Here is a 26,426-nt window from a genome sequence, read left to right as displayed (position 1 = left end):
TTGGAGGGCTGGGGACATGAGGGGCAGGAATCATGACAAGGGAGAAGGGACCCTGCAGACTGAGGAAGGAACACCATACCTGCAACGTTATGTTATGTTACTTTGCAATTATATAGCGCCTTATATACCATTGGTATGGTCTGAAGGCGCTGGTAGGTTGAACGCCCTTGGGAACCGAAGTTCAGGTCAGTAGAGAGGTTCAAGGTGCATGTGAGCACCGGATATGTGTGCAGCTGGTGCAGTATTATTGTAATAGCTGCTTCTTAGCGGTAGGTGTGGTGGTTGAGAGGTCAGGAGTATGTGTTCGTTCTGGCAAGATTTATCCAGAACCGATTGTGGCTGCATTAGGCCTGAAGAGAACGCCTGGCTGGGGGGTCGGGTAACCAGCAGTGTTTACTTAGAGTGATGGGGAGTATGAGGCAGAATGTTAGTATGAGAACAGTTATACCGAATGGTGTCATAGTATCTCTGTGTTCTAGTTGAGTGGTGGTGTAAGGAGAGAGTAAGCGTGGTGGTGTGTTATGATGTGATAAGTACTTTTGAACGTTCTCTACATTCCAGACCATAATATATATGTCACGCATTTCAATCACTTTCGTGCACCCCAGATGGCTCTACACCCCCAGTCCGCTCGACGCGCTCATGCATTCGAGTTTAGCCCCATGCACTCCAGCTTGCCCCACGCATGCACTCTTATATGCTCAATGCATGTCTTTCTCATGTATGCACTCCTGTCAGCTCCAAGCACGCACTCCTCTCTGCCACACGCAGTCAAATGCGCTCTATTTACCCAGAGCTGTTCCGTGTATTCCAAGTTGTTTATGCACTCCATCCATACATTTTCATCCGTAGCATCATCTTATTTCATTCATTCCAGTCGCCTATGTTATACGCTTGACCCATATACGTCACTCGTTTCGTCGGTATACGGCATCCGATCATCCACCTATGGCACCCAATCTGTCGGTATACGGCATTCGTTCGATTCACATGTGTCGGCTGCTCCGTCAACGTGCATCACCCGTTCCATTCACATCCGGCACCCGTTAAATCCGTATATGTGATCTATTCCATTCACGTAGAACATTTGTTCTATCCATATAGACTCCATCTATATTCTAGTAACTCCATCCATATAAACATCCATTAATTCCGTCTGCTTTATGCATTCAGCAACTCTACGCGTTCGTCCCCTCCTATGCACTCGTCTCCTCCTACGCACTCGTCTGCTTTGTGTACTCATTGGCTTTATGCACTCTTGATTTTCAATCCTTCAACAGCAATAAGGTAATTCCCCGATATGCAGTAATCCTGTTCTATATATTCATCTGCTCTTCTACACTCCTCTGCTCTTCTACACTCCTCCGCCCTATATACTCATCCGCTCTATACATTCACCAGGGCTGTACATTTATCTGCACCAGCGATCTACACATTTTCCGTACTTCCGTATTCATCCGCTCTCCACACTCCTGCGCTTTGCCTACTCATCCGCTCTACATACTCACACTCTTCCGTTCTGCCCATTCATCAGTTCTACGCACTCCTGCGTTTTACTCGCTTCTCTGTTATTTACGCACTCATTTGTTCTACATGCTCGTCTGTTCTATACACCCAACTATTCTACACACTATCCGCTCATTTTGATCATCTATTCTATACCCTCATCCGATCTGTTCACTCATTCGATTTATACACTCGTTTGAACTACATAGTTATCTGTTCATCCACTCATGCGTTCATCCACTCAGCGCATTCCTCTGTTCCACAGGCTTCATCAGTTTTATCTATTGGATTTACGCCATTCACCAGAGTCACTCCTTGTGCATTACGTCCATTTCACAGAATTTTAAATCTCTTTACTGTTTCTGTACGATTATTCTTATTCGCCATTTCTCTGCTTTGAGCTACTTTTCTCGTTTAATCCCGTGTGTCCTTCTAGCTTATATTATGGGTTATTAGCTTTCCATTTCTTGCATCAGGTAGTTTGTTGGATTGGTGTCATTGAGATGCCGTTGGTCTGTTGGGTTAGCTTGGTACGGGTTGGTTTTAGGGGAAGAGCCAGGTTTTCAGCAGTTTGCGGAAAGACATTAAATCCTCAGTTAGGCGGATGTGGGGTGGGAGTGAGTTCCACAGCGTGGGGGCCAAGGCTGAGAATGATGATCCGCCTAATCGGACCGAGTTTGTCTAGTAGACCAGCTGACCTTGATCTTAGGGTGCGTGGGGGGCGATGGGGATTTAGCTTGTCTTGAAGATTTTGAGGTCCGGTTTTATGCAGCGCTCGATGGGAGATGCATACGGTTTTGAAAGCCACTCTTTGTGCTACTGGAAGCCAGTGCAGCGTTTTAAGGGCTGGGGAGATGTGGTCTCTTGGGCCGAGTGCAAGTAGCATTTTGGCTGCCGCGTTTTGAGCTCTTTGGAGTTTGTTCAGTTGGTACGCGTGGATTCCGAGGTATAGGGGGTTTGCGTAGTCGAGTCTTGATATAACGATTGATTGAACCGCGGAGAGTCTGTTGGGAAATGAGAGATATGGAAAGATGCGCCTAAGGGTTTTAAGGTGGTAGTGGCAGGACTTTGAGACGTTGTTGACTTGGCACGAGAGTGTTAGGTAAGAGTCAAGGGTGCATCCAAGATTTTTCACTTAGTTGGAGGGGGTCGGTGAGTTGCCCATGGTGGATGTGGAAGAAGTTCGGAGTTGCCACATACCATGATTTCCGTTTTGGAGGGGTTTAACAAGAGGTGGCTTTGGGTCATCCAGAGTTCTATGTCAAGGAGGCAGGAGGCCAGGTCAGGTCTGAAGTTGGGTTTTGAGTTCATAAGTTTTAGAATTAGTTGAGCGTCGTCAGCATAGTTGTAACACAAGATGTTGTGTGAACAAATTATTGGTGGGAGGGTGATCAAGTAGAGATTGAATAGGAGGGCAGATAGGCATGCACCTTGTGGGACTCCCGTGTCGACTGGTCGGGCTTGGGAGGTATAGGTGGAGACTATCGTTATTTGGTATCTATCTTTGAGGAATGAAGCTATCCATTTAAGAGCGATTCCACGAATTCCTAGTTAGTGGAGGCGGTCTAGGAGGCTTGAGTGAAAGGCAGCAGATAGGTCAAGAAGGATTAGTGCGGCGCATCCCGCGGAGTCTGCCGTCATTTTAAAGTCATCCCAGATTGAGGTTAGGGTGGTTTCAGTTCTGTGACAAGCTCTGAAACCGGATTGTATGGGGTCTAGAAGGTTGGTGGCTTCGACAAATGCATTTAGTTGGGAGTAGGCGGTTCGGTCAATGAGTTTGGCAAGGAACCTGGTGTTTGAGATGGGCCGGCAGTTTTTTGGCTCGAGAGGGTTTCTTAATTAGAGGTTTGACATGAACCGTTTTGAATGAGTCGGGAAAAATTCCAGAGGAAAGGGAGGCGTTTATGATGGATCTTGCGTGTTCTCCTGCGCAGGTGGAAGCGAAAATTTCTTTGAGGGTTGTGGCTGGGCAGGGGTCCATCGGAGAGACAGATGGTTTGCGGGCAGATACAAGTTTGAGAAATTGCTCTGGTGATATTGGACTGAAGGATTCAAACGTTGGTTGAGTAGTGGTCGCAGCTGGTGGGCTGGCCGGTAAGGGGGTGCGGGGGGAGGGGGGGGGGGGGGGGGGAGTATTGCCTGGAGGATGTGAGAGCCAGTTTGGTGGCTAGCGTTTTTGTTCTTTCGAGAGCCGTGGTGTAAAAGTGGAGGGAGAGAGAGTCGCACAGTGATTGTGAGGGAGTCGGGACGGTCGTGATGCAGGCCGGTTTGGTGAATTCGGCGATGATTTTGTGGAGTTTTTTGCTTGGGTTTTTGAAGTTTAGGATAGGGGAGTTGTAGTGGGCTTTTTTTGGTTTCTGGATTTCGGCCTTGTACCGATAAAGGTGACGGGCCAAGGTGGTCCTACTCTCCTGGGTTTTGTCCTTATGCCATTTGCGTTCTAAGTATTTATATATAGTTGTTTAGTGCTCTTCAGCTCAGGAGTGAACCATCTGGGGAAGAGGCCACGCGGGTTGATGGTTTGCATGGGGGTGTGAGCCCCATCAGAGATACGTTGAGCCATGAATCAAAGGCATCAGGGGTTAGTTGTTTAGTGAGTTGGCAGGTTGGAGGTGGAGACTGGAGGAGTGCGTCGGCTAGTTCTGGGACGATTATTCGTTTTTTCCAGCATTTGCGTAGGTTCAGATTCGAGGACGGGAAGGGGGGTCGGGTGAGCTAATGGCGAAAGAGAGAATGAAGTGATCGGACCAGATTATAGGGGTGGGGGGGTTTAGATGGATCATGGTGCTGGAGCTAAAGATGGCGTCAAGAGTGTGTGCTTTATAGTGTGTCGGGCCATTTATGTGGGGTTGGAGGTGTCGTAGGGTTGGTGGGGATGTCGAGCCATATGTTGAAGTCTCCAAGAAGGGTGAGGTTGGGATGGTTTAGTTGAAGGGTGGCAATAGAGTCGCAGAGGTTGTTTGCGAATTGTCTATCGTAGCCAGGGGGCATTTAGATTATTAGGAAGCTGTGTGAGAGCGATGGAGAGAGGGATAATTTAACAAGGAGAGATTCGCAGGAAGGGATGGAAGGATGGTTGTCAATGATTGAGGTGTGGAAGAGAGATTTGAAGACAAATGCTACTCCTCCTCCTCCTCTAGAGGGACGGTTCAGTGGGGTGAGGGAGTAGTCAGGGGGGAAGGCTTCATTAGCGATTGGTGCAAAGTCGTCAGAGAACCAGGTCTCGGTGATGAAAACCAGGTCTGGTTTCTCCGAGGCGAGGAGGTCAAAGATGCAGCGTCTGTTTTTTGCTACGGATCGGGCATTAAATAGGACGCAGTTCACAACGGTAGGTGTGGTTGGTCTCTGAGCTGGAGAGGAAGGGGGTGGTGGTGGAGAGAGTGGAATCTGGAGAGGGGGAGGGTGGGCAGGGTGGATGACGATTGATGGGAATAGAGGGCGGGCAGAAAATTTGCCGGGTTTCGGGCGGGATTGGGTGGCTGCGTGGGTTGGGATGATCGGGATTGGCTCTGAGGATTTGAAGGAGGGGTGAGGGCGGTTAGGAGTTTCAGTTGCAGTTGATGAGAAATCGAGGGAGAGGGGTTTCAGGAAGGGTGAAGCCAGGGGGAAGGAGGCGATTGGGAGAATGTGGTGGTGGGTCTCGACAGGGGGGGGTGAGGAGTGCTGAGAGATTGAGGGGGACCAGGTTCGTTTCCTCTTTAGTTTTTTTCCTGGGATTGGAGTGTGAGGAGAGGGTAGGGGCGTCAGAGGGGGAGAGGGATGTGGCTTCAGTTCTTGCTAGGGCTAGGCATGCAGTTTTAGGGAGGGGAAAGCGTGCGGTCGGGGGGGCGGAAGTGCCAGGGGTCTGTGGGCAAGGGGGGGGTGGATGAATGTAGGGTAGGGTGTGCCCGGGATGATAGTGAGGGGAGCGGGCATGGTTATCGTTGGCTGGTCGGTGGTGGGGTTCGGCGGAGGTGTGGCTTTAGGGTGGCTGGCTCGCCATCGAGCCCCTCTGGCTTGGTGTTTGGAGAGGGGAATGGTAGGGAGTGCAAAGGCGGGTGGGATGGCAGGTAGATCGGCAAGTGGGGGTGGTCTAGGGTGGTTGTTCCCGACAGGCTCTGATGCCCTGGGTGCACTCATTTTGGACTTTTAGGAGTAGTCTAGGAGGTAGAAAACCCTCTAAATTCAGTGGGAGCACGTTATTAGGGACACATCCAAGTTCAATTTGCACAGAGATAAAATTAGACTATTAAGTGTACTTCTAGATTCAACTGCACACAGAGATGATGTTAGGTAATATTAGGTACACTTCTAGGTTCAACTGCATCAGGGATGATGTACAGGGAAGATATTAGGTCCATCTTCCAGATTCAGTTTTGTATAGCAGGAGTATTAGTTTATTCGGCACAGTTCTGGATTCTACAGTACTCAGATATACTATTAGGTATACTTTTAACTTAGACTTTGCGCAGAAGGGGTATTTTAGGTACGCTTCTAACCTTAATGCTGTCGTGTACACTTCTAATTTGATCAAGGCGCAGATAGACTTGTCTGGACACTAGTCAGATCAGTTGGGTACGCTAATAGGCACACTTTTTATACAGGGAAGATATTAGACTATTCGTCAGAGTTCTGGATTCTAGAATTAACTTTACACAGAGAGGTTATTAGGGAGATTAGTTGGTTCAACCAGGCATGGTATTAGATTATTAAGATATTGAACACACTTCTAAATTCAACTTTCACCTATAGTCCAAATTCAACTTTCACAGAGATATGGGAACACTTCTAAATTCAACATTTAATGAGGGGCTATTGGGCACACTTCTAAATTCAACATTGAATGAGCGACTGTTGGGCACACTTCTAAATCCAACTTTCAATGAGCAACTGTTGGGGACACTTCTAAATTCAGCATTAAATGAGGGGTTATTGGGCACATTTCTAAATTCAAAGAGAGGCTATTGGGTACACTTCTAAATTCAGCATTCAATGAGGGGTTATTGGGCACACTTCTAAATTTGTGCTGTAAATATGAATATAATGTCCAAATGGGGGAAGCTACGATACTACACGGACTACTCATCCCAATCCAGGGGAGTCATCATTCTTATACACCCCTCATTGGGGTTCCAGACTAAAGGGCATAAGATAGACCCACTGGGAAGATATGTTATGGTATAGGGAGAAATAGCGGGTAAACAAATAACACTGGTTAACACATATGGCCCCAATATTGATGATCCAGACTTTTACTTAAATATATACGAAATAATAAACAAGCTCGATATGTCAACAATATGGGGAGGGGAATTCAACATGGCTCTTGACCCCACACTAGACAGATCCAGTACGAAAATGAGAATGCCCACCAGAATGGCACTAACATTAAGTCAATTACTCACACAAATGGCATTGATAGATGCATGGCGTACGTTACACCCTGATGCCAAACAATACACCTATTACTCTTCTGTCCACGACAGTGAATCACGCATAAACTATTTTTTTGTGTCACAGGGCCTATCGGTGGCGCTGCAGAGCTGTGAAATCCTGCCCCGTACACTGATCACTCCCCTGTACTGTTGGAGCTTAGGTTTAGAGACATCCCCAGACCGGCTAGAAGATGGAGAATGCCGGGTGGGATACTTAGTGACCCCAATGTGGTGGATTCTCTGAGGGTTGAAATAGAAGAGTTCTTCACTAATAATGTTGGGACTGTGGAACGAGTCTCCACGGTCTGGGAGACCTTTAAGGTTTGGGCTAGGGGGGCATTTATTTCGAAATCCACCAGTCTCCTAAAGGGAATAAGAAGGGAGCTCAAGGAGGTAGAAAATACATTGAGCAACCTAGAGGAAACCTATAACTGCACGCATGACAAGAATAGCCTCGCTATAATTCACAAACACATAAGAGACTTTGACGACCTAGCCGCCAGAGAAATACGATATCTGGCAGGCCCTGCCAGAGCATGTAGATATGGTGAGGGGAACAAGGCGGGTGAGACACTGGCCAACCTGATTAAGCATGAGAGACAACCACACCCGATTACCAGTATACAAACGGCACTAAAGGAGGTGGTGACCAGCGAGGAGGGGATAAATGAGGAATTTGTCAAATTTTACCAAACACTATACGCAAACAGAGACATGAAAACAAGTGTTGAGATAAAGGCCTATTTGGTGACACTGGAGCTCCCCAAACCTCTGTTTGAGAATAAAATGGCTCTAGATCAGCCGATCACTGTGGAAGAAGTTCACAAGGCGATTAAGGGCCTCTCGTCAGGTAAAGCACCAGGCTCTGACGGGCTAGGGACCGAATTCTATAAGGAGTTCCGCACGGAACTAGTTCCCATAATGTTAAGAACCTGGGAGGAAGCGCTAGAGGGAAACATACTGCCCCCAACAATGAGGGAAGCCATAATAAATGTGCTACCCAAGCCCCGACGCCCACCTTGTGATATGTCGTCATATAGACCCCTCTCACTTATTAACGTTGATGCTAAAATATTTGCGAAGGTGCTGGCGGACCGAATGTTACCCCTAGTCTCCGCGTTGGTTCACCCTGACCAGAATGGATTCATCCCCCAAAGGTCTACTGCTTTAAACCTGCGTAGATTGTTTGGCATAATGGCACAGATAGATCCAGGTGGAAGTGCAGTTGCAGTGACCCTTGATGCCGAAAAGGCGTTCGACTCCATCTCATGTGTCTGTCTCCTCACAGTGCTGGAAACATTTGGGGTGGGACCCGGCTTCATCAGATTTGTATGGCTAATGTACACCGCACCCGGGGCAAGAGTGTGCACCAACAGAACCATTTCCGAGTTATTCCAACTGGGCAGGGGCACGCGACAGGGATGTCCGTTCTCGCCCATACTGTTTGCCTTGACCATTGAACCCATGGCAGCGGCCGTCAGATTGAGGCATGGAGACAAGGGAATAAGCATGAAAGGCTCCACCCAACTAATCTCACTATATGCCGATGACACGCTCTTATACATCCATGAGCCCAGGAAAAATATAACGCTGATAATGGCGAACATACACGAGTTCGCTGAATACTCAGGATACACCATAAACAATGCCAAATCGGAAATATTCCAGTTTACCCTCTCTACTAAATGCCCAGCCGTTGCCTGCGGACTTAAATGGTCAGAACACCACATAAGATACCTTGGAGTTTTAGTATCCAGGAACAGACACACGCTGTATACTGACAATCACTAGCAGGCACTGCAAACACTGAATACTAAGCTACAAATTTGGAGACACCTCCCTATATCCCTACATGGCAGGATAGCACTCCTTAAAATGATAGCCCTTCCCAAGCTGTTATATTTTTTTGTAAACGTACTTATATGGCCTGGCAGGGACTTTTTCTCCAAACTACTGTCAAAGGTAGTGAACTTCCTCTGGAACGGGAAAACGGCCAGAATAGGGTGGGGAAAAATGACGGAACCCTACTGTACCGGAGGTATAGCTTCCCCGGATTTTGAACTCTACTACCTGGTCACCCAGGCACAGTTTGCAAAGTATTGGTAAGAAGAGGCAGATGGAGCACCACACACGTGGGTAGAAACACATATCACATCCCCGACAGACATTAAGTCCTTTATATTCAACTCACGACATAGAGGTGCATGCAAATATGATCCAGTTAGCTGTACTGTTCGGGCCTGGAGGGCAAAAATTATTAAGGTAGAAGCTGGAGACACCGTACAACCCAGAGGTCCCCTTGTGGAAATTTCCAGATATCCCCCCTACATTCGATACAAGTATACAGGAGGCCTGGGATCCCGACATGGAAATGAGGGTGGGTGATAGGTTTATAAATGGTAAATTTGCAACCCTGGAAGACTTCACAAGAGCACTGGGTGGCGGTCCACTCCATACACTACAATATTATAGGATGAGAGCTGCATTCCAGAAAAGGTGGCCGCTCTTCCCCGACAAACCCCCCCACATCCATGTTTGCAACTCATCACCACAAAGGGAAGGCTCGGTATTTCTAAATTGTATAGGTCAGTGCAAACCCATACCCCCACAAGGAATTGGGTCAAAAACAAATGATAAACTGGCCTACAGATGCCAATCCCAGAGGATAAATGGAATAGATATTGTGCACTTACGAAAAAAGTTTCATTAAATGCTGGTTTGTGCCTGATCCAATTCAAAATCCTAAATAGACTACACTACACACCGGCCAAGATGGCCAAATTTGTAACGGATTGCACTAGTGAATGCCCCAAATGCGGGTCCCCACAGGTGGGCTCATTTTACATGTACTGGGAGTGCCCGGCACTGGTGGGATTCTGGAGAAAGGTGGCAGAGATGCTGATGGAAATCACACAGATACCCCCACAGCGGACTCCTCAAAAATACTTATTCAGAGACATTGGTAAGTGCTCTGAGAAAACCAGAAGACTATTTAACATCTCATGTGCGGTGGCCAAGAAGTGTATCCTACAGGCCTGGAAAAGTTCTACACCACCAAGCATGACCACCTTCCTCCGTGAATTAACTTACGTTAATGAGTGCGAGGAGCAATACGTTTCGACCCAGCCTGGGGCAAGTCGACCAAAAGACATTTGGGGCCCCTTCCGCATGTATCTGTGTGAAATGCTCTCGGATGACGAAACCTCCATGTAAAAATGTATGTAAGAGATGAATCTGGTAGATGACTTGAGTATATTATGGGAATGAAGCTGCTGTAACTGTTGAGACCACTATTAATCAATAAAAAGGAGTTTTAAAAAAAAAGAAGAATCTTCCAACCTCCATCCTCTTTTCCTTCTTTTAAATTTTACTCTCTGCCCATTATAGAGATATTCACGCATGGTCAGAGATAGTGATGGTTCTTATTCGCACCATCTGACTCACTGTCGCTAATCCTTGTGTTGCTAATATATAATCTATCCTTGATTAAGTTTTATGCACGTATAAATAATTCTTCTCCAATGTATGCTGCATCCTCCAGGTATCCGATAGACATGCCTCATCAAATCTCTCTCATTCGCTTCGATATTGTCCCCGCTGCATGCCCTCTTACCCCTCCTGATCTGTCCCACCATGAATCTCCCTCTTCGAATTCCTCCAGCTCTTTCAGCTATGTCTCCAGAAGTGCTCCCGTCCTTGGTTGGGTGCATACAAGGAGACCAACGTGTATTTTTGCCCATCTACCCTCCCTTTCACCACCACCTAACTGTGACCTCTTCCAATTTAAAAGATTTATGCAACAGGATTGCCACCCCTGCTTGCTTATTACTTGCTTCTTCCCGATATTGTACATTTTATTTGTAGTGCGCTGAAAGCTTGCAAGCAACAGGGCGCAGTAACAAACATAACAGCGGACGGGGCATACAACATACACACAGGACAAGTGGTATTATCACACTAAAAGATGAGGAGCTACCTAGCTAGAAAAGGAGGTTAGTGTTTACTTGAACAAGTAGGTTCTCAATTTTTTACAAAATCCTAGGTATTTTGATTCCAATCTAGGATTCACTAGCAGTTTATTCCATTTGCCAGCTGCTACTGTCAGGAATGATTTACCCAATCCGTTGGAACACTTGTGTGGTGTGAAGGCAAACATACCCAAAGCCGCAGATCTTAATGCTCGGCCCGGTACGTAGAGATTAATCTTAGATTTAAGATAGGCAGGGGCCTTCCCATAGAGGCATTTATGTACCAATTTTAGAGCCTTGAACTGTACTCTATCTTCTACTCTCAGCCAGTGCAATTCTCTTCTGGCGCTGCCGATGTGCTCAGATTTGGATTTTTGTTTAATCATCCTGACAGTGTTGTTCTGGAAATGTTGGTATCCGTCAACACATTTCTTATTGGCTCCCAGCAAGAGTATGTTACCATAATCCAGACGCAATATGATGGTCGCTCTGGCTGTAGTAGCGCAGTTTTCATCACTCAGAAAGGGTTTAATAGCCTATGGTAGTAGGAGCAGTTTTTGCTAACGTGGTGAGCTTGAGCATCAGCACTTATGGAAGCCTCCAGTATCATCCCAAGGGTTTTAACTGTACCCAGTACCTGGATGTGGGTATCTTTGATCAAAAAGTACTCATATTTTGGGGAAAGTCCAAAGACCATTGTGATGCTGGAAATGCATCGGAGGGACAGGGCCTCTGTATCCTTGTACTTTACTAGTTTTTATCGTGTGGCTTGTTGTGTTTTCCACGCAGGGGTTCATGTGGGACTCCTGGAGGTGCAGCTCTCTTTTGGTTTGGTGTACCGACCCATGGGATACCCTTATGGCACCCATGGTTGGGGGGGGTACAACCTTGTGCCCCTAGTGTATGTTTTTGGGCACCCGTGTGTGGCCCACAGAACAGGTTATGGGCTGGTGGCAGCTCCATGCTGAATTCGACAGGTGCTCTGAGTATCCTCCATTTTGGGATACTCAGGCCCTTGCATTGGAATCAGTTGATTCCAGATAGGAAACAAGATGGCCCCCGTGGCTTCTTGCTTTCTATCGCCTGTTACCTGGTTTTCCCAAAGTCCTAAGAAGCCCTGACTATGACCCTTCCCCCCCACCCCCGACTAGCTGTTGGGTGGAAATTGCATATATGGTGTTGTTGTGAAGTCCAGGCAAAACTGTCTGGAGCCTTCGCAGTGACTGTTATGGGTACAGCCTGTGGGTGGGACCTGGGTGAATGGAGTGTGTGACGAATATGCACTTCTTGTTGTGGATGTCTCGTTTCTGGTGTTTGACACAATGACTGAGACAGCCCTGCCCGAAACTGGTATGAATGCAGGGTGGAGTGTTGAATGGCTGGGTACTTGTCCCAATACACAACTTGTTGTGAGTGTCTGGAGAGAAGTAAATGGCCTGAATGTACTATGCACCCGATTGGCTGCCTGCCTGCATGAATGCCCTTCTGACAGATTGGTTGCCTGAGTGTGACCCAGCAGAATGAATGGGAGAACTAGTATATCTGAGGGCCTCTCACTGCTAGAATTCATGTTCAGAAGCTGAAGCGAGTTGAAACTGAAGCTTAACCTTGAAGCCCTGCTGGAAGAGAAATTGTGCTGCTGCTCTACTTCCTCGATCTGAAAGCTGCTATGTCTCCAAGGACTGACCCAGAGAGGACCTGGTTAGGTGCCCTGTTCCCGAGCTATGAGGGACCATCGTGCACCAGCTGATCTTTGCCAAAGCTCCCTGATAGACATGCCTACGACAGGCTGACGACCGGAGACAGGGACTGCTGCGGAATCCCAAAGAGAAGCGCCCGGACTGCTGTCCATCACCGTCGACAACTGCCGTCAACGACCGGAGCTGCCGTGCTCACTTTGCCCAAGAACATTTGATGCAAGGACGCGCTCGTCTTCACCGCCGCCCGCCTTATCCCGCTGGAGAAGGCCAGGCCGTCGCCGTCCGCAGCAGACCCCGCAAGAAGTATCCGGCAGTGGGTTTCCCGCCACTTAAAGACCACAGAGACGCCGACGACTCGACACCGTTGCTGGGCCACCATTCTTCAAACTCTTTGCGGTGCAGAACTATCGACATCGAGGTGACCCACACACCTCTTCCTTGCAGGACATTTACGCTTCCCCATCGACGAGCACCGCTAGGAAAAAAGCTGCCACTTCACTGCAGTAGTTCACCCTGTTCGCCGTCGGATGTTCTCCGATGAACTCTACAATGCCAGGTAATTTGGGGTTGCTGAACTATTGGAGCCCCACAGTTTGAAGACCTCTGCAGTAGAGTAAGAGGTAGAGCCATCCAATGGCTCACATCATTCGCAAATCTATCAACTATTGGGTATAGGTTTTTTGCACAGATTCACCAAGGTTAGTCGTGATTTGTATGCCAAGGTAACGGAATTGCTCCATTTCTACCCAGTATGGGCAGATATCTGGAAGAATTCCACTTATCCCTTTTACCAGGAATAGTATTGATTTGCCCCAATTCACCCTCAGTTCACTGAGCAACCCATATCTTTCCAGTATCTGCGTGACAACAGGGCAGGAGTCCGCTGGTATGCTTAAATAGATCAGTAGATCATCAGCATATAATGAAATTCTATCCTCCCATTCGTGAGCTCAGTGAAAACCTGTCCATGACTGTGTTCCTCAGCAGGATTGCCAGAGGTTCAATCACCGGTGCAAACGGCATTGCAGACAGGGGGCAGCCCTGTCTTGTCCCTTTGCCCAGAACAATGCTATGTGATGACCACCCATTCAGCCTGATCTCGCCGTCGGGGAGTTTCACTCAGCCAATAAATTGTTGCCTGAAGCCCATTCTACGCCTTATTGCCCATAAAGCTTCCCAATAGACCGAGCCAAAAGTCTTCTCGAAATCGATTGCCAGCAATGCTAGCAACTCCTGGTGTGCTGGTGCCCTCTCGGTGGCCAAGTGAAGCCTGCGGTTGTTCATACGTGTGGATCTTTTAGGCATAAAGCCACATTAATCTGGATGGATCAGAGACGTTATCACACCTTGCAGTCTGTTGGAAAGTATCTTTGCGAGGATTTTGGCTTTGCCATTTATAAAAGATCAGCCTGTAGGAACTACACCTATCCGGGGGTTTACCCTCTTTGGAAATTACTACTATGCTGGCCCTCCTCAGTTCCGGAGGGAGAATACCCAAGTCTTACGAATGTAGGAACATACGAAGCATATGCGGCGCCACCTCACTACCTCCTATTTTCTTCAAGGTCTCTTATTGGAAAACCATTTGGCCTTGGGGTCTTCCCAGATTGTAGATCTGATATGGTGGCTAACAGTTCCTCCTCCGTGATTTCTTCTTTCAGATGCACTTTCTGCATATCGTTCAACACTGGCAGATTTAGCTCATCTAGGATTCCCGTGGAGATAGGGCCCGTAGGGGCGCAATACAGTTACTCATACTAGTCTGCAAAACACTCTGCAATTCCCTGGTCGGTAACGACCTGCCCTGCATTTTCGGTAGTTATGTGTCTAACCTGTTCCCTTCATCCCTCCTCTCGAGCCACGCCAGCAGTTTGCCAGCCTTGTCCCCCGTCTCATATAACCTTGCTCGCATCGCTCTATGGGCTTGTTTTGCGCAGTTTAATGTTACATTTAGTAGTTTCTTTTGTGCCAGAACCAGGGTTCTATTGTCCTCAGGTAGGTTAGGGTTAATGTACTTCGTTTCCGCTCACCGGACTTCCAGTTCGGCGACTTCCACATCCCTCCCATGTGCTCTTTTATGTGCCACCATCCACCCAAAAATTTTGCCTCTCAGAAAATGCCTTATAGGCCTCCCAGAGCACAACAGTATTGTCTATCGAGCCTTTATTTAATTCAAAATATAAGGAAGTAGCCATTTGGATTTTTTCCACCAGGTCCGGGAAGCCCAGATAGTAGTTGTTTAGCCGCCAGGCTGGTGGGGGGTGGGGACTTTGTTTCAAGAAGTAACAGTAATGGAGAGTTGTCTGAGATGCCCCGGAGGAGCAGAGTTGCCTCTGTTGCTTTATGAATGTCTGCTGCAGGTAGGAATTTTTTTTCCAGACTGGAGAGTGATGCGTGTGCCCCAGAATTAAATGAATATTCACACTCAGTGGTGTGTAGGTCGCGCCACACATCTTTCAGCCCTAGTGCCGATGTGAAAGTAGCCAGTTTGGTGGGTACTGCAGGGTTTCTTCCTCTTATGTGTGCGCGATCTACCCCAACACTCATAACCTCATTGAAGTCCCCCCCCCTATTATCCAGGTATCTGCCGCAGTGTTAGCCAGTATGGGTGTGATATCCTCTATCAGGGCCGACATGAGTGCTGGGGGAGAGTAAACTGCTAGGATACCAATGGTCTGTCTCCACAGTGTGCTGTAAAGATATACAAATCTTCCCCCTGTGGCTTGGGTTACATTCAAAATCTCAAAGGGAATTCTCTTGTGGAGTTAGATCAGTACACCTCTCGACCCCATGGAGAATCCTACATGTACCGCTGTGCGGTAGTTCGTTCTCTTGAAAAAGTGACCGGTCGTACCCGCCAGATGAGTTTCTGTAAGGAGCACTATGTCTGGACTGTGTCTGTTCAGGAACTGGGTCACCAGTCTCCTCTTCATACTGTTGCCTAGGCCGTTTATGTTCCTTGTTAGAAGCTGTTCTTTTTTAGTGGTGGGTCCTCCCGAGTCATTATATGACGTGTAAGCATCTATGTGCAGCATGTCATGTCCCCTGTGAGGGGTGCTTTCTTTTCCTTGCGTCCCAAGTACCCATTTATGATTTGAATCCAATACAAAAAAAAAATGCACAACCTGCGCTTCCATAAACAAAAACATTCCCAGTTCCTCCCTCCCCATACTCCATCCCAAACTGAAGCATCTGTCGCCCAAGTAGATTAAAACATTAAAGTAACAGATTAATACTTTACATATCAATCAACGTAATCTGTAAGCATTGGTGTACAACCAATAGACAGGAGTGTTACTTATCCTAATTGCATCCCGATCCCTGAAATTCAGGAACTTTGCTATCAATGTACGGGGGGAGCTCCGGGGATTTGCCTGCAAGATGGTATCCGATGGGCTGGTTCGATTGAGAAGAATTTCGATAGGGTCATGGGAGCGAAGAGATCCACAAGCCACTGCTCCAGGAACAGCTCCATGCTCGTGCCTTCTGATTTTTCAGGCAGTCCCAGGATCCGGATGTTATTCCGTCTTGCCCTGTCTTCTTCCACCCGTTCTTCCAGTGCCTTGAGGCGAGCCAGCGCCCCTGTCATTTGTTGGTTTACAGTCCTCAGGCCATCTTCTGTTTCCAATATGTGACCTTCGGCTTCCCCCGTGCGGGGCACGAGTTTTTGCAGGTCATGGCGTAGCAGCGACACTTCTGTACTTATGCCATCCATCTTATTTTCCATAGAGGTTCTTGAGTTGGCGATGGCATTCATGACATCCTTCAGTGATATATCCCCTTCTGTTCCCAGTGTGTCACCAGATTTGGCCTGCTCTTGTGTGGGGGCATGGGCGGGGGTTGAATACTGCTCCATTTTGCTCTGCGTTGTCGCAGCCTTTGCTCTGTCTTTCCCCATAGTGGTTTAGCAGATGGTGGTTTGTACGCGATCGGTCCTACGCAACTGTTTGTGGAATAGTTTATAGCAGTGGAGTGTGCACTCTGGGCGCACCTGCTTGGTGAGATAGTTTCCAGTTGCCTCTATTGCTCCCGGGTCATTGTGGGGACCAGACGAGCAGGGAGCATTGACCAGGCGATATTATGAAACGTTGTTGCCCGCAAGTAGTTGGTTACAGTACGCAGTAGGTGGGAGAGCCATCAGGGGTTGTGTCCACCTCTTTTATAAGACTGCTGCTGTATGCTCCAACACCACTTCATGCCTTCTATTTCCTCTAATCTTATGGTGGTGAAGCAGATCGTCCCATATGGTAGTTTCCAGCTTATATTGGGCATGCCTCACTTATTTGTGGCATCTTTGCTCCTTGTGCCTCCAGTTAGAGCGCCACGCCGTCTGTTTCCACAGTGTGCAAAAGGACACCCGTGGCGTTGTCCTGGACCTTGGTGTTGTCCACAATCTTGTCCTGTAGGTGCGTTTACAGAGTGCCTGTCTCTGGATACGTTTGTTGTAGCTCTAGCAAACCTCCATCCCACAGACCCACAGGCCAACAAACACTCAGCCTCAGTGTTCTCGTATCCTCCTTTGTCTACCGGCAGCCTTGACACGTTCCAGGCTTGTTTGCAGCCCACGTGTTGTGGGTCTCAATATCAGTTCCACCACCGGGGCAGTGCTATGGCTGCTTCGAGCAGACACACGTGCTGTGCAGGATTAGGGACACCGTTGTCTCACAGCACGGGCGTCAGATAGGTCAGTACATCTGACACCTATTTCCCTGAGAAAGATTTTGCAGCTGCTCCACGCGAGCCCTTTGTGCAGGGAGTGTACGTTTCTCTACTGGCCTGGATCCGCTCATTACGCTATGCCACGCGGGACCAAGGGACGCTCTGCTACGGCTCCCGGAGCCCTCAGTATATTTGCATTAGTGCCCACGTGTGCATTGCACAGGCTTTGGGACTCACCCCTGCTGGGATGGCGCACCGGGAGAGGTCTAGATAGGTCGCTCCTTTCTGCTTCGATGGTATCGAGCACAGCCCCGCTGAAGGCTCACCAGTGTCCGCAGGCGAGTCTCCACCTCCTCTACATGGAGCCGATGATGGCGACGCTCGTCCACTTTCATAGGCGTGCTTAGCCCCACATCAGAGGCCGTTCGCAGCCAGGATCACCACACGGTCTCCCCAGTAGCCCGGCAGCGCATTCAAGCCATTGGAAGAGCAGGATGTCTGTTTCTGCAGGGTCACCTCCATAGGTTGCAGCCCCTTCCAGTCCGTTGCTCCAGCAGCCATCTTGTCAGGCTGTCGCAGTCAGTTGCCCCGTACCTCCACAGCAGATAATTCTCAGATGGGTCTGCAGTTTAACCCAATATTACAGCGACCGGTTGCATAGGGGTTCCGCCACTTGTGGGTGTGATTTTCACGGGTGTAGCAACTCAGAATTACAGGATATAGCCAGGATCTAGCTGGCGGCCCCGGGAGCACTGAGGAATCACGTTCTCATCCCACTCTCGAGACGCTGGCCATGCCCCCCCAGTTTCTCTGTTGGTGTAATGGATAGAGTAGCCTTCTGGGACAGCAATAGCGCAGGTGGGTCCTATGGGGTCCTTCAGCCATGTCTCTGTAACACATAATATATCCAGTTTCTCATCTGGAATTATGTTGTGGATACAGATAGCGTGTTTATTTAATGAAGGAGTGTTCAATAGACAGATCTTCAAATCAGTCTCAATACTCTCATCTTTTTTCAGCCATGAGGATGAAGTGGATGCATCATATGTTTTATTCCGCTTTGGATTTTTTGTATGTTTAATCAGTCCTATGGGTTGTGTTCTGAGGTGTCTTTCCTTACATACGAAGTCACCTGTGTTTAAGCCCATTCTGGGACCATTAGTCTCAATAACCTTTAGCGCAGTTTGTTTGATGTTATCCATGCACTATGAGCCCTGAAATTTCGACACTAATTTCTCTACTATGAAGTACCCCATTCTTACGTTAGAGAAAGTGTGGAACAGCCAAGGTGTCGAGGGTGCCAGAGATTTGTGCCCTGACCGTTGTGGATGGCGCAAGACTCGCTTGGCCGAAGAAGCGCCAGCGATGAAGCGCCTGACGTCTCTTCAAATAGCTGCTAGGTGTTCTAAGACTTGAGTCCTAGCGTGAGAGCACCCTTGTTACAGGTACTAAATACAAACAACCTCAACAATCAAGGTAATGAACGGTTGCAGTGACCCAATCTAGCAACACACAGCGTGACAGCCAATGTACAGATGCCTTGTTCTGTATTCGTAGCTGTGTAACCCACAGATACCCCGGTTTCCTGCTGATAACATAGGACCATACATGTTAAATTACCACGCTGCTTTAAAAATTCACAGCGCTTGAAGTGCGAGTCAGTTCTAATGAACCACAATTCTAACTGAGCTGGTTTAACAGTTAACAATTAGGAGAGATGGGTATCACAATGCAATCACACTTGGCAAACAGAATACACTCGTTCCAATCGATCTGCAACTTTCTCAATATGGCTTAAGCGTCAGGTACACTATATTGTATTCGGTGTTCCCTGCTCCCTAAACGCCTTGCATCCCCTTTCTTAAGAAGCATTTCCTGCAAGCATAAACCCCCCCACCCCCCTCTGTCTACGGATGTCCTCCTTCCGCTGTTTTACTGATGGCCCCTGCAGCTTCTTCCGAGCAATGGCCACCCTCCTTTTTGCTAGTATTAGCATAAATTGAGGCGGCTGATTTTTTACTTTAGGTCGCCTGCTACCCGATATTAGCCCCCACAAGCACACTCTTGGGCTACACTCATAGCTGGAATTCAACAGACCATTAATCCTTGTTATCACCCCCTGCCAATAGCACCCAAGATCTAGGTCCAACAATGAATAAACTGGATAAAATGCCACTTAACCTACAGCAATTTCCATCAGGACATCATTGCAACGGCTTCCTTAGACTGCGCCTGAACGCACTTAAATCGAAGGAAATGCTGGTGATGTGACACGATCAGGACACAAAGGACGTCGTCTGTAGATACTGTCTGCCTAAAACTGAATCTATAAAACATTTAATAACAGAATGTCCACTGCTTAAAGACCTAAGGACACTTCATCTTAGTAAATTTGCACCCGTCGATGGAAATATGGACGAATGGTGGTTTTGCATTCCAAACGGGAGATCGGTGCATTTAACCTGCTCAGTCATAAACTTTCTGGAGAAAATTAAGAACTAAAAAAAAAATAATAATAATAAATTATCAGAACGCATTGGTAGAAAAAAAACATTTTAACAGTAAATTTGATAGGAAATGTGTATTATCTAGAGTTATGTGAATAATGAGAGTAAAAAGTTGTAATAAATGTTTATATTAATCTATGTTACAATAAAAGAAAAAAAAAACAACACTCACTCACCAGGCATCGTCACAGTTATTCATTGCATGTAGCTTAGTCAGGGTGACATATACCCTATGCAAGATATTAAACTGAATAAGTCGAAATCTAGCATTTCTTGAGAATTTCCGGACCTGTTCCCACATCCTGCCCGAATCCGCCGCTGAAATCATATATCCCATATCCGTTTCCCATTTGGTTTTTACTGCCAGCTCCCCTAAAGGAAAATGCCCCTGTATCACCTGTTAGAGGCGAGAGATCCTAGTCCGTACCTCGCCCTGCGTGTGAAGAGTGCTTGCATCAGCAGATTTGTGGTGGGTTCTTCTAGAATAACTGCCCAGATAGTAGCCAATCGTTCGGTCAGGGACCCATAGGCAAGAAATTGCCCCCCAGAGACCTCATACCATATCCTCCAGTCCTCAAACGTCATTAGCTTCCCTCCCTCAAACAGGTCTCCCACTGACCAACATCCTTTGCCTACCAGGTCCAAGATCCACATTAGCTGTATTGCTGACCAAAGACCCTGCTCCGCAAAATATAGTCCTGGCCTCTGCAGTTTCCCCAGAAGTTTATTCTAAACCTCCTGTACCACCTGGAATATTAGTATCCTCCAACCTCCCTCCCACCCCCCAATCGCGCCGCACAGTAATTCTACTCCTGTCCAATGGGCTGGGAGGTTCCCCAACAAACCAACCAATAATTCTCCCTGTGTCCACCCATACCAACACTGCTTGCAGCTGTGCTGCCATTAGATACCACTCATAATTCGGCAGGTTAAGGCTTCCCTAGCAGCATGGGCGTAGTAGGACCTTTTTTTGATCCTGTAAGGGATATTGGTAAAATCAAGGATAGCGGCAGCACCTCACAGAATTGAACAGAGTCCCCAATTTCCGACAATGCCCTACCTGTATTGTAAACAAACGTGTCCTCAATACTGTGAAAGATTTGGATACCCAGGTACCTAAATGACTCCCCTTCCCACCTGATCCCCCAATCTGGAAGGGCAGTAAGATTGCAACTGCACATACTCCCCAATGGGAACAGTAACGATTTCTCCTTATTAATACGAAAGCCTGACAGTTTCCGATATTAATCCAATACTTCTAGCAACAATAGCATATTTTCCAGAGTGTTTCCCACATATAACAGATCATCAGCGTACAGGGAAGCTTCACCCCGCCCACCTGCATGCCTGCCTCCTCCATTTCTTTCCCGAGATAACGCACCAGCTGTTCCATTACTAGTGCAAACAATATTGGGGAGACTTGTCGCGGTCCCCTGCCCAGTGTCCACCACAGCGAGACCCACTCATTTGTCTTCACCCTCGCCGTATTGTACAAAAGACACACCCATCGACAAATGTTGTCCCCAAGTCCAAAGGCAAAATCCCAATTACAGCACCCCAAACAACCTGTCCCTCCACTGACCCCTCATTAACCTTGAAACATAGTGTTATGTCTTCTCTCAAAGTTTCCTTGAACGCCACATCTTCCAGGGCTGTAGTCGAAAGACACCATGACCACACCAGTGATCTCAGCCTCATTGCCTCCAGATACGACACCATGGGGGAAATTATCAGAGAGAACCCTCCCCAAATAGGTTGTATTCCTAAACTTGTGGAAGTATTCCACCCCCACAAATATATAGTCCAGACGTGAATAGGAAACATGCACCACGGAAAAGTAGGAGTAGCCTCGGTCCTGCCCATGTGAGTCCCGCCACAGTTCCACCATATCTAAGCCTGCAAAAACCTCTGAAGGGACGCCGTCCATTGCCTCTTCGTTAGGCAAGATTTCCTCGTACTATTGAGCTCCAGGTGCAGGGGGCAGTTGAAATCTCCCCACCCCATATAAATAGCTGTTCCTGGTGTCCTCCCACCAATTGCAGGACCGCTGGAAAATATTCTGTCTCGTCTATATTGGGGGCATAAGATTTGACCACACAAAGATCCCCATTTTCAATTGTACTGAGGTGCGTCATCTGTTATCAGCTTACTCACCTGAATGGACTCACCTGAATGGACACCCCAGCCTCAACCCAGATTAGGACCTCTGTGGCATATTTTGAGTAGGACATCCCCACCATGCACATCATTTAGAACCTGATTAGTTGTTTGATTGGCAGCCATTGTATAATTTTTAGTGCTGGGGTGATGTGGTCCCTTCGTGATAGTTTAAGGAGGAGTCTGGCTGCTGCGTTTTGGAAATGTTGCAGTTTCTTCAGCAGGTGTTCCAGCATTCCAAGGCAGAGGATGTTTGCGTAGTCAATTCTTGACATGATGAGGGCGATGACTGTCAAGTGTAGGGCAGGAACGGTAGGATTCTTTTTATTGCGTGCAATAGGAAGAAGCATTACTTGATTATTGCGTGTGGTTCTAATGTTAGCGCTTTGTCCATTAGGACTCCAATGTTTTTGACTATTTTCGATGGTGTGGGTGCTGTTCCTAGTTCTGTGGGCCATGGGCCATACCCAACCTAAGTTTGCACTCATTTAATGAGCTTTTTTGACAGCGCCCAAACCAGTAAGTATCACAGCACTGGTACAACTTGGTGAGCAGGGAAAGACAAAGTACAGTACAGAGTAAGAGAGAGGTAACAAGGTGGAAATGCAACATAATAGTACAAGATCCATGGAGGAGGATGAGATCAGGGAGGTCACAGAACTATGAAAGGCTGAGCTGGCCTTGCCGGGATTTGAACCTGCAAATCACAATCAGATTACAACAGCAGGAGCTCAGCCCGCTGAGCTATCTTCCGTGCTATCCAGCCAGAGCATGTTTTCTTAATGTGGCATTGCAGTTTATTACTGTTGTTAAGGCCAAAGGCAACATACGAGGCAATGTTTTTTACTGTGGCATGAACGTTTTCTTACTGCCGTTAGGGAGCAAATACAACATGAAGAGAGTTCTTATATGGGAGTGGGGGATTTGTGTATCCAGCAAGGATATTTTTTTTACTGTGGCATGGCTTTTTTTTACTGGCATTAAGGCAATGCCAACAGGAGTATGTTCTTACATGGGGATCTTGGCATGTATTGAAAGAGCCAGCATAAACATGCTTTGTTATAGTATATTTACTGGCATTATGCACAAAGCAAACATGAGTATTTTCCTACTTTTCAGAGAGCATGTAAGCATGCACTGTAATCAGTAGCCCCATAGGCTTAATGGCCCGTCTCATTAACAGTCTTCAAAACTGCCATCCACCCCCCACCCCTCCCCAACATTTTGAGGATGGTTCCGCCCCCGTCAACCATATAATGTATCACATATGATAATTGGAAGTAAACTGTGGTCTGGTTGTGATATTTAACGGTATGTATGTCCTTTTAGGGTGGTGGGTGGGGATATGCAAATATATACACACTTTTGGGAGCAATCGATGAAGACTTGGGCAACACTGTGACCCTGAACCCTCGAGCCCACTGTGATAGTTTGTCATCTATGGCACACCTTCCGAACAAGCGAACACAGACTTAACTAGGCTCACCCTACCAAAAACGTTGGGACCCCATATGCACCCCTTCTCTGTACTTACTCCCCAACCCCTTGGCTTGACTGAGCAGCGCTTCCTCGTCATCCGAGTGTACTGGGGGCTTCGGGTCTCCACTGCCTTCCTCTGCAGGGAGCTGACCTGGCTCGGGGCTGTCTCCCCCACTCTTGATCTTCTCATGCACTTGGCTTTCTGCGGGAGTATATTCGGGCTCCAGCCCAAGCCAACTGCCCAGGCCCCGCAGCATTACGGTGGTGTGCGAATAATCCCTCGCGAGCAAGCGTCTTGCCGGCCACGACTTGATTGTTGCTGTTTGTTGTTGTTGCTGATCGCACTTCCTCCTTACTCACGAGCCCTGCCTGTTCAGCTGATGTGACGCGGAAGCAGGAAGTCGAAATAGACATAAAAGAAGGACCAACATTTCGGTGTCCTGGCAAATGCGAGCGCGGCTGCCAACTTGTCAAAGCAACAAGAACGTTATAGTGTCTTTCATTTTGAAAAACCTGTTTCTGTTGTATATTTCTTTTTTCCTAAAAACGCTTCCATATTATGAACAATGCAACTATGTTAATTTAACATAAAAGTAGGTTCCAAGTCCTAAGAAAGAAATGCGCCGCCGTTAGGTTTGTGAGTGTTTGTGAGTTTATCATCTTTCCTTGGGTCTTTCTAGCAAACCAGGCTAAAATAACGCATACATAGAATTCCTTGCTTTCCTGTGTAACCAGAGGTGTTTGCGGACAAAAATTGTGCCCCCTCAGTGCTTTCCAGAATTGTAAGCGTAATGGGACCTGATGCAACCGGTTTCGTTTTATGCGTTAATTGTACACATTACTCGCCTTTTGGAGTCCGTATGTCTTGTTGTAGGCTTACATTTTTCATTTTGGCGCTTTTTGGTGGCGTCAGCCACCACACTTCGCAAAAGCATTGTAAAGAAGGGAGGCCACACTGAGGAACAGGTAAGTAAGTTTATTTCTCACGGAGCTCGCCGGTCGCCCTCCTCACTACAAGCCGCTTTTCATTTCCTCTAACTGCCATCCTCGCTGCGGTCGCGCGACTCTCATTCGAAACGTAAACACGAGAGCACGCGCGACCGCCGCGAGAGACTTTATATTCTCTACACATCTTCAACCTCAAACAGGGCAAATATATTTTTTAATAATGCTTATAACTGTAATGTAAAACTTAGCAACAATTAAAAATTAATCAGCAAGTTTGTCTGAACCAGAATACAATAAAAAGTTAACAGTAACGCATAGCTTGCGCATGGCCTGAGTACCCTAAGTGTCCATCTACATCATGTATTCATTAAACATGACGTGAGCACTTCAGTGTCAAGTCTCGTAATCCCTCATCCACACCGGCTTAGACCTAGCCCTATGTGAAGAATCCTCTTTGACCTCTGAATGTCATCTTCTCTGACCTTCCCACCTGTCTTTCCCATGTTCTCATCCGGCACCCCTCCTTTCACCTTCTCATTCAATCTCGTATTATCCTCCTCCACCTTCCTCACTTGCTTCTCACCTTCACTCCTTTCCTCATCACCCGCCTTCGCCAACCTTCCTTTCGACCATACTTCGCCACCTTCCAGAATTACCACATTACCTTTTACTGCACATATCTTCTTAGGACCCAGAAATCTACTTTCCACCCACTTGTTCACTAGTCTAGGATTTTTGACATACACTTTTTCTCCAACCTTCCATTCACGTTCTTTCACCCTCATCCTGTCATCAAACAGTTCCTTATTTCTTTCCTGACTCAATGCAATAAGTTTCATAATCTGATTCCGGTCAACATTAACCACTTTGGCCATTCCTAGCCATCCTGGACAAAGCCTTGTCCCAGGCTCCCTTCCCTTCATCGAAACAAATGGAGATACTCCCGTCACAGAATGTGGCGTAGTGACATAATTCCATGTCATGCTCCTCAATACTTCCCTCCCTGGTTGCCTCGACTTCATGGCCAACTGCAGGCCCCCCTTTATGTACCTGTTAACTCTTTCAACAAGTCCATTGGCTTTAGGATTATACAGAGCAGTCCTTGTGTGTTTTATACTGTATCCTGCAAGAAACTTCTTTATTGCTCCAGACACAAATTGTACCCCATTATCCGACACAATTTCAACCGGCACCCCCTCCTTAAGAAATACCTTTTCCAAGAATCCAATCAGCTCCCTTGCCGTGACCTCCTTTACAGCTTCCCACTCAAACCATTTGGAATGAAAATCTACTACGACAAACACAAACTTTAACCCATCTCCCAGACCCGCCACCGGACCCATTATGTCCACTGCTAACTTGCTCCACGGCTGGTCCGGTACCACATTTGGAATCATCGGAGCCTCTCTCACCACTCTGCATTTGTCACTCGTTTGGCAAATTATACAATCCTTGACACACCTTTCTGCACACCTGTCAATTCCCGGCCACCAAAAATTCTGCCTCAATTTCCTTTTCATAGCCGCTTCTCCAGGATGCCCCTGATGAGCCAGCTCAACTAGTACCGACCTAAGGGAATGAGGAGGAACAATGCACCTCCCCCTCCTTAACCTATCCTCACATAGGTTTAACTCATTTTTTACTTCCCACCAAGTATTGAACTTACAATCCAAATTTTTTCTTTCTGGCCACCCCATCACTGTCCAACTTTTGACTAACTTGAGATCATTATCAGAATTCTCTTCTTTCGCCCATTCCTCCTTACTGACCGCACTTTTTACCTCTGCTACCACTAACTCCTCCTCTGTCTCTCTGTCCTTCATAGGTTCACCCTTAAGAGGCAGTCTGGAAAGGCAATCTGCCACAACATTCCGCTTCCCTGGTAAATAGCTCACTTCAAAGTTAAAATTTTGGAGTCCTAGACCCCACCTGCTTATTCTTGGAGAACCCATGGCCCACCTGCCACTCTCAAACATCTGAACCATGGGTTTGTGGTCCGATCTGACCACAAATCCTCTTCCCCACAAGAAGAACTTAAAATGATTTACTGCCCAAAACATGGCCAACGTTTCTCTTTCAATGACAGAA

At 47.3% G+C, this 26,426-nt stretch overlaps 1 protein-coding gene across 1 annotated transcript in view; it reads right to left on the bottom strand.

Annotated features, from left to right (window-relative positions):
- SYAP1 (synapse associated protein 1) overlaps positions 1-23,781 on the bottom strand; it is a 1,300,668-nt gene extending 1,276,887 nt beyond the window's left edge. Inside the window, exon 1 of the mRNA XM_069636804.1 lies at positions 23,446-23,781. Coding sequence (XP_069492905.1) covers positions 23,446-23,647 — 202 coding nt within the window. The 5' untranslated portion in view covers positions 23,648-23,781. The remainder of the gene's footprint in view (positions 1-23,445) is intronic.
- Positions 23,782-26,426: the final 2,645 nt, after the last annotated feature.

Source organism: Ambystoma mexicanum, chromosome 7p (genome assembly GCF_040938575.1).
Source record: "Ambystoma mexicanum isolate Mex_15411 chromosome 7p, UKY_AmexF1_1, whole genome shotgun sequence".
NCBI lineage: Eukaryota > Metazoa > Chordata > Amphibia > Caudata > Ambystomatidae > Ambystoma > Ambystoma mexicanum.
Note: the sequence above shows the minus strand (reverse complement) of the source record. Positions and strands in the feature narration are given on the sequence as shown.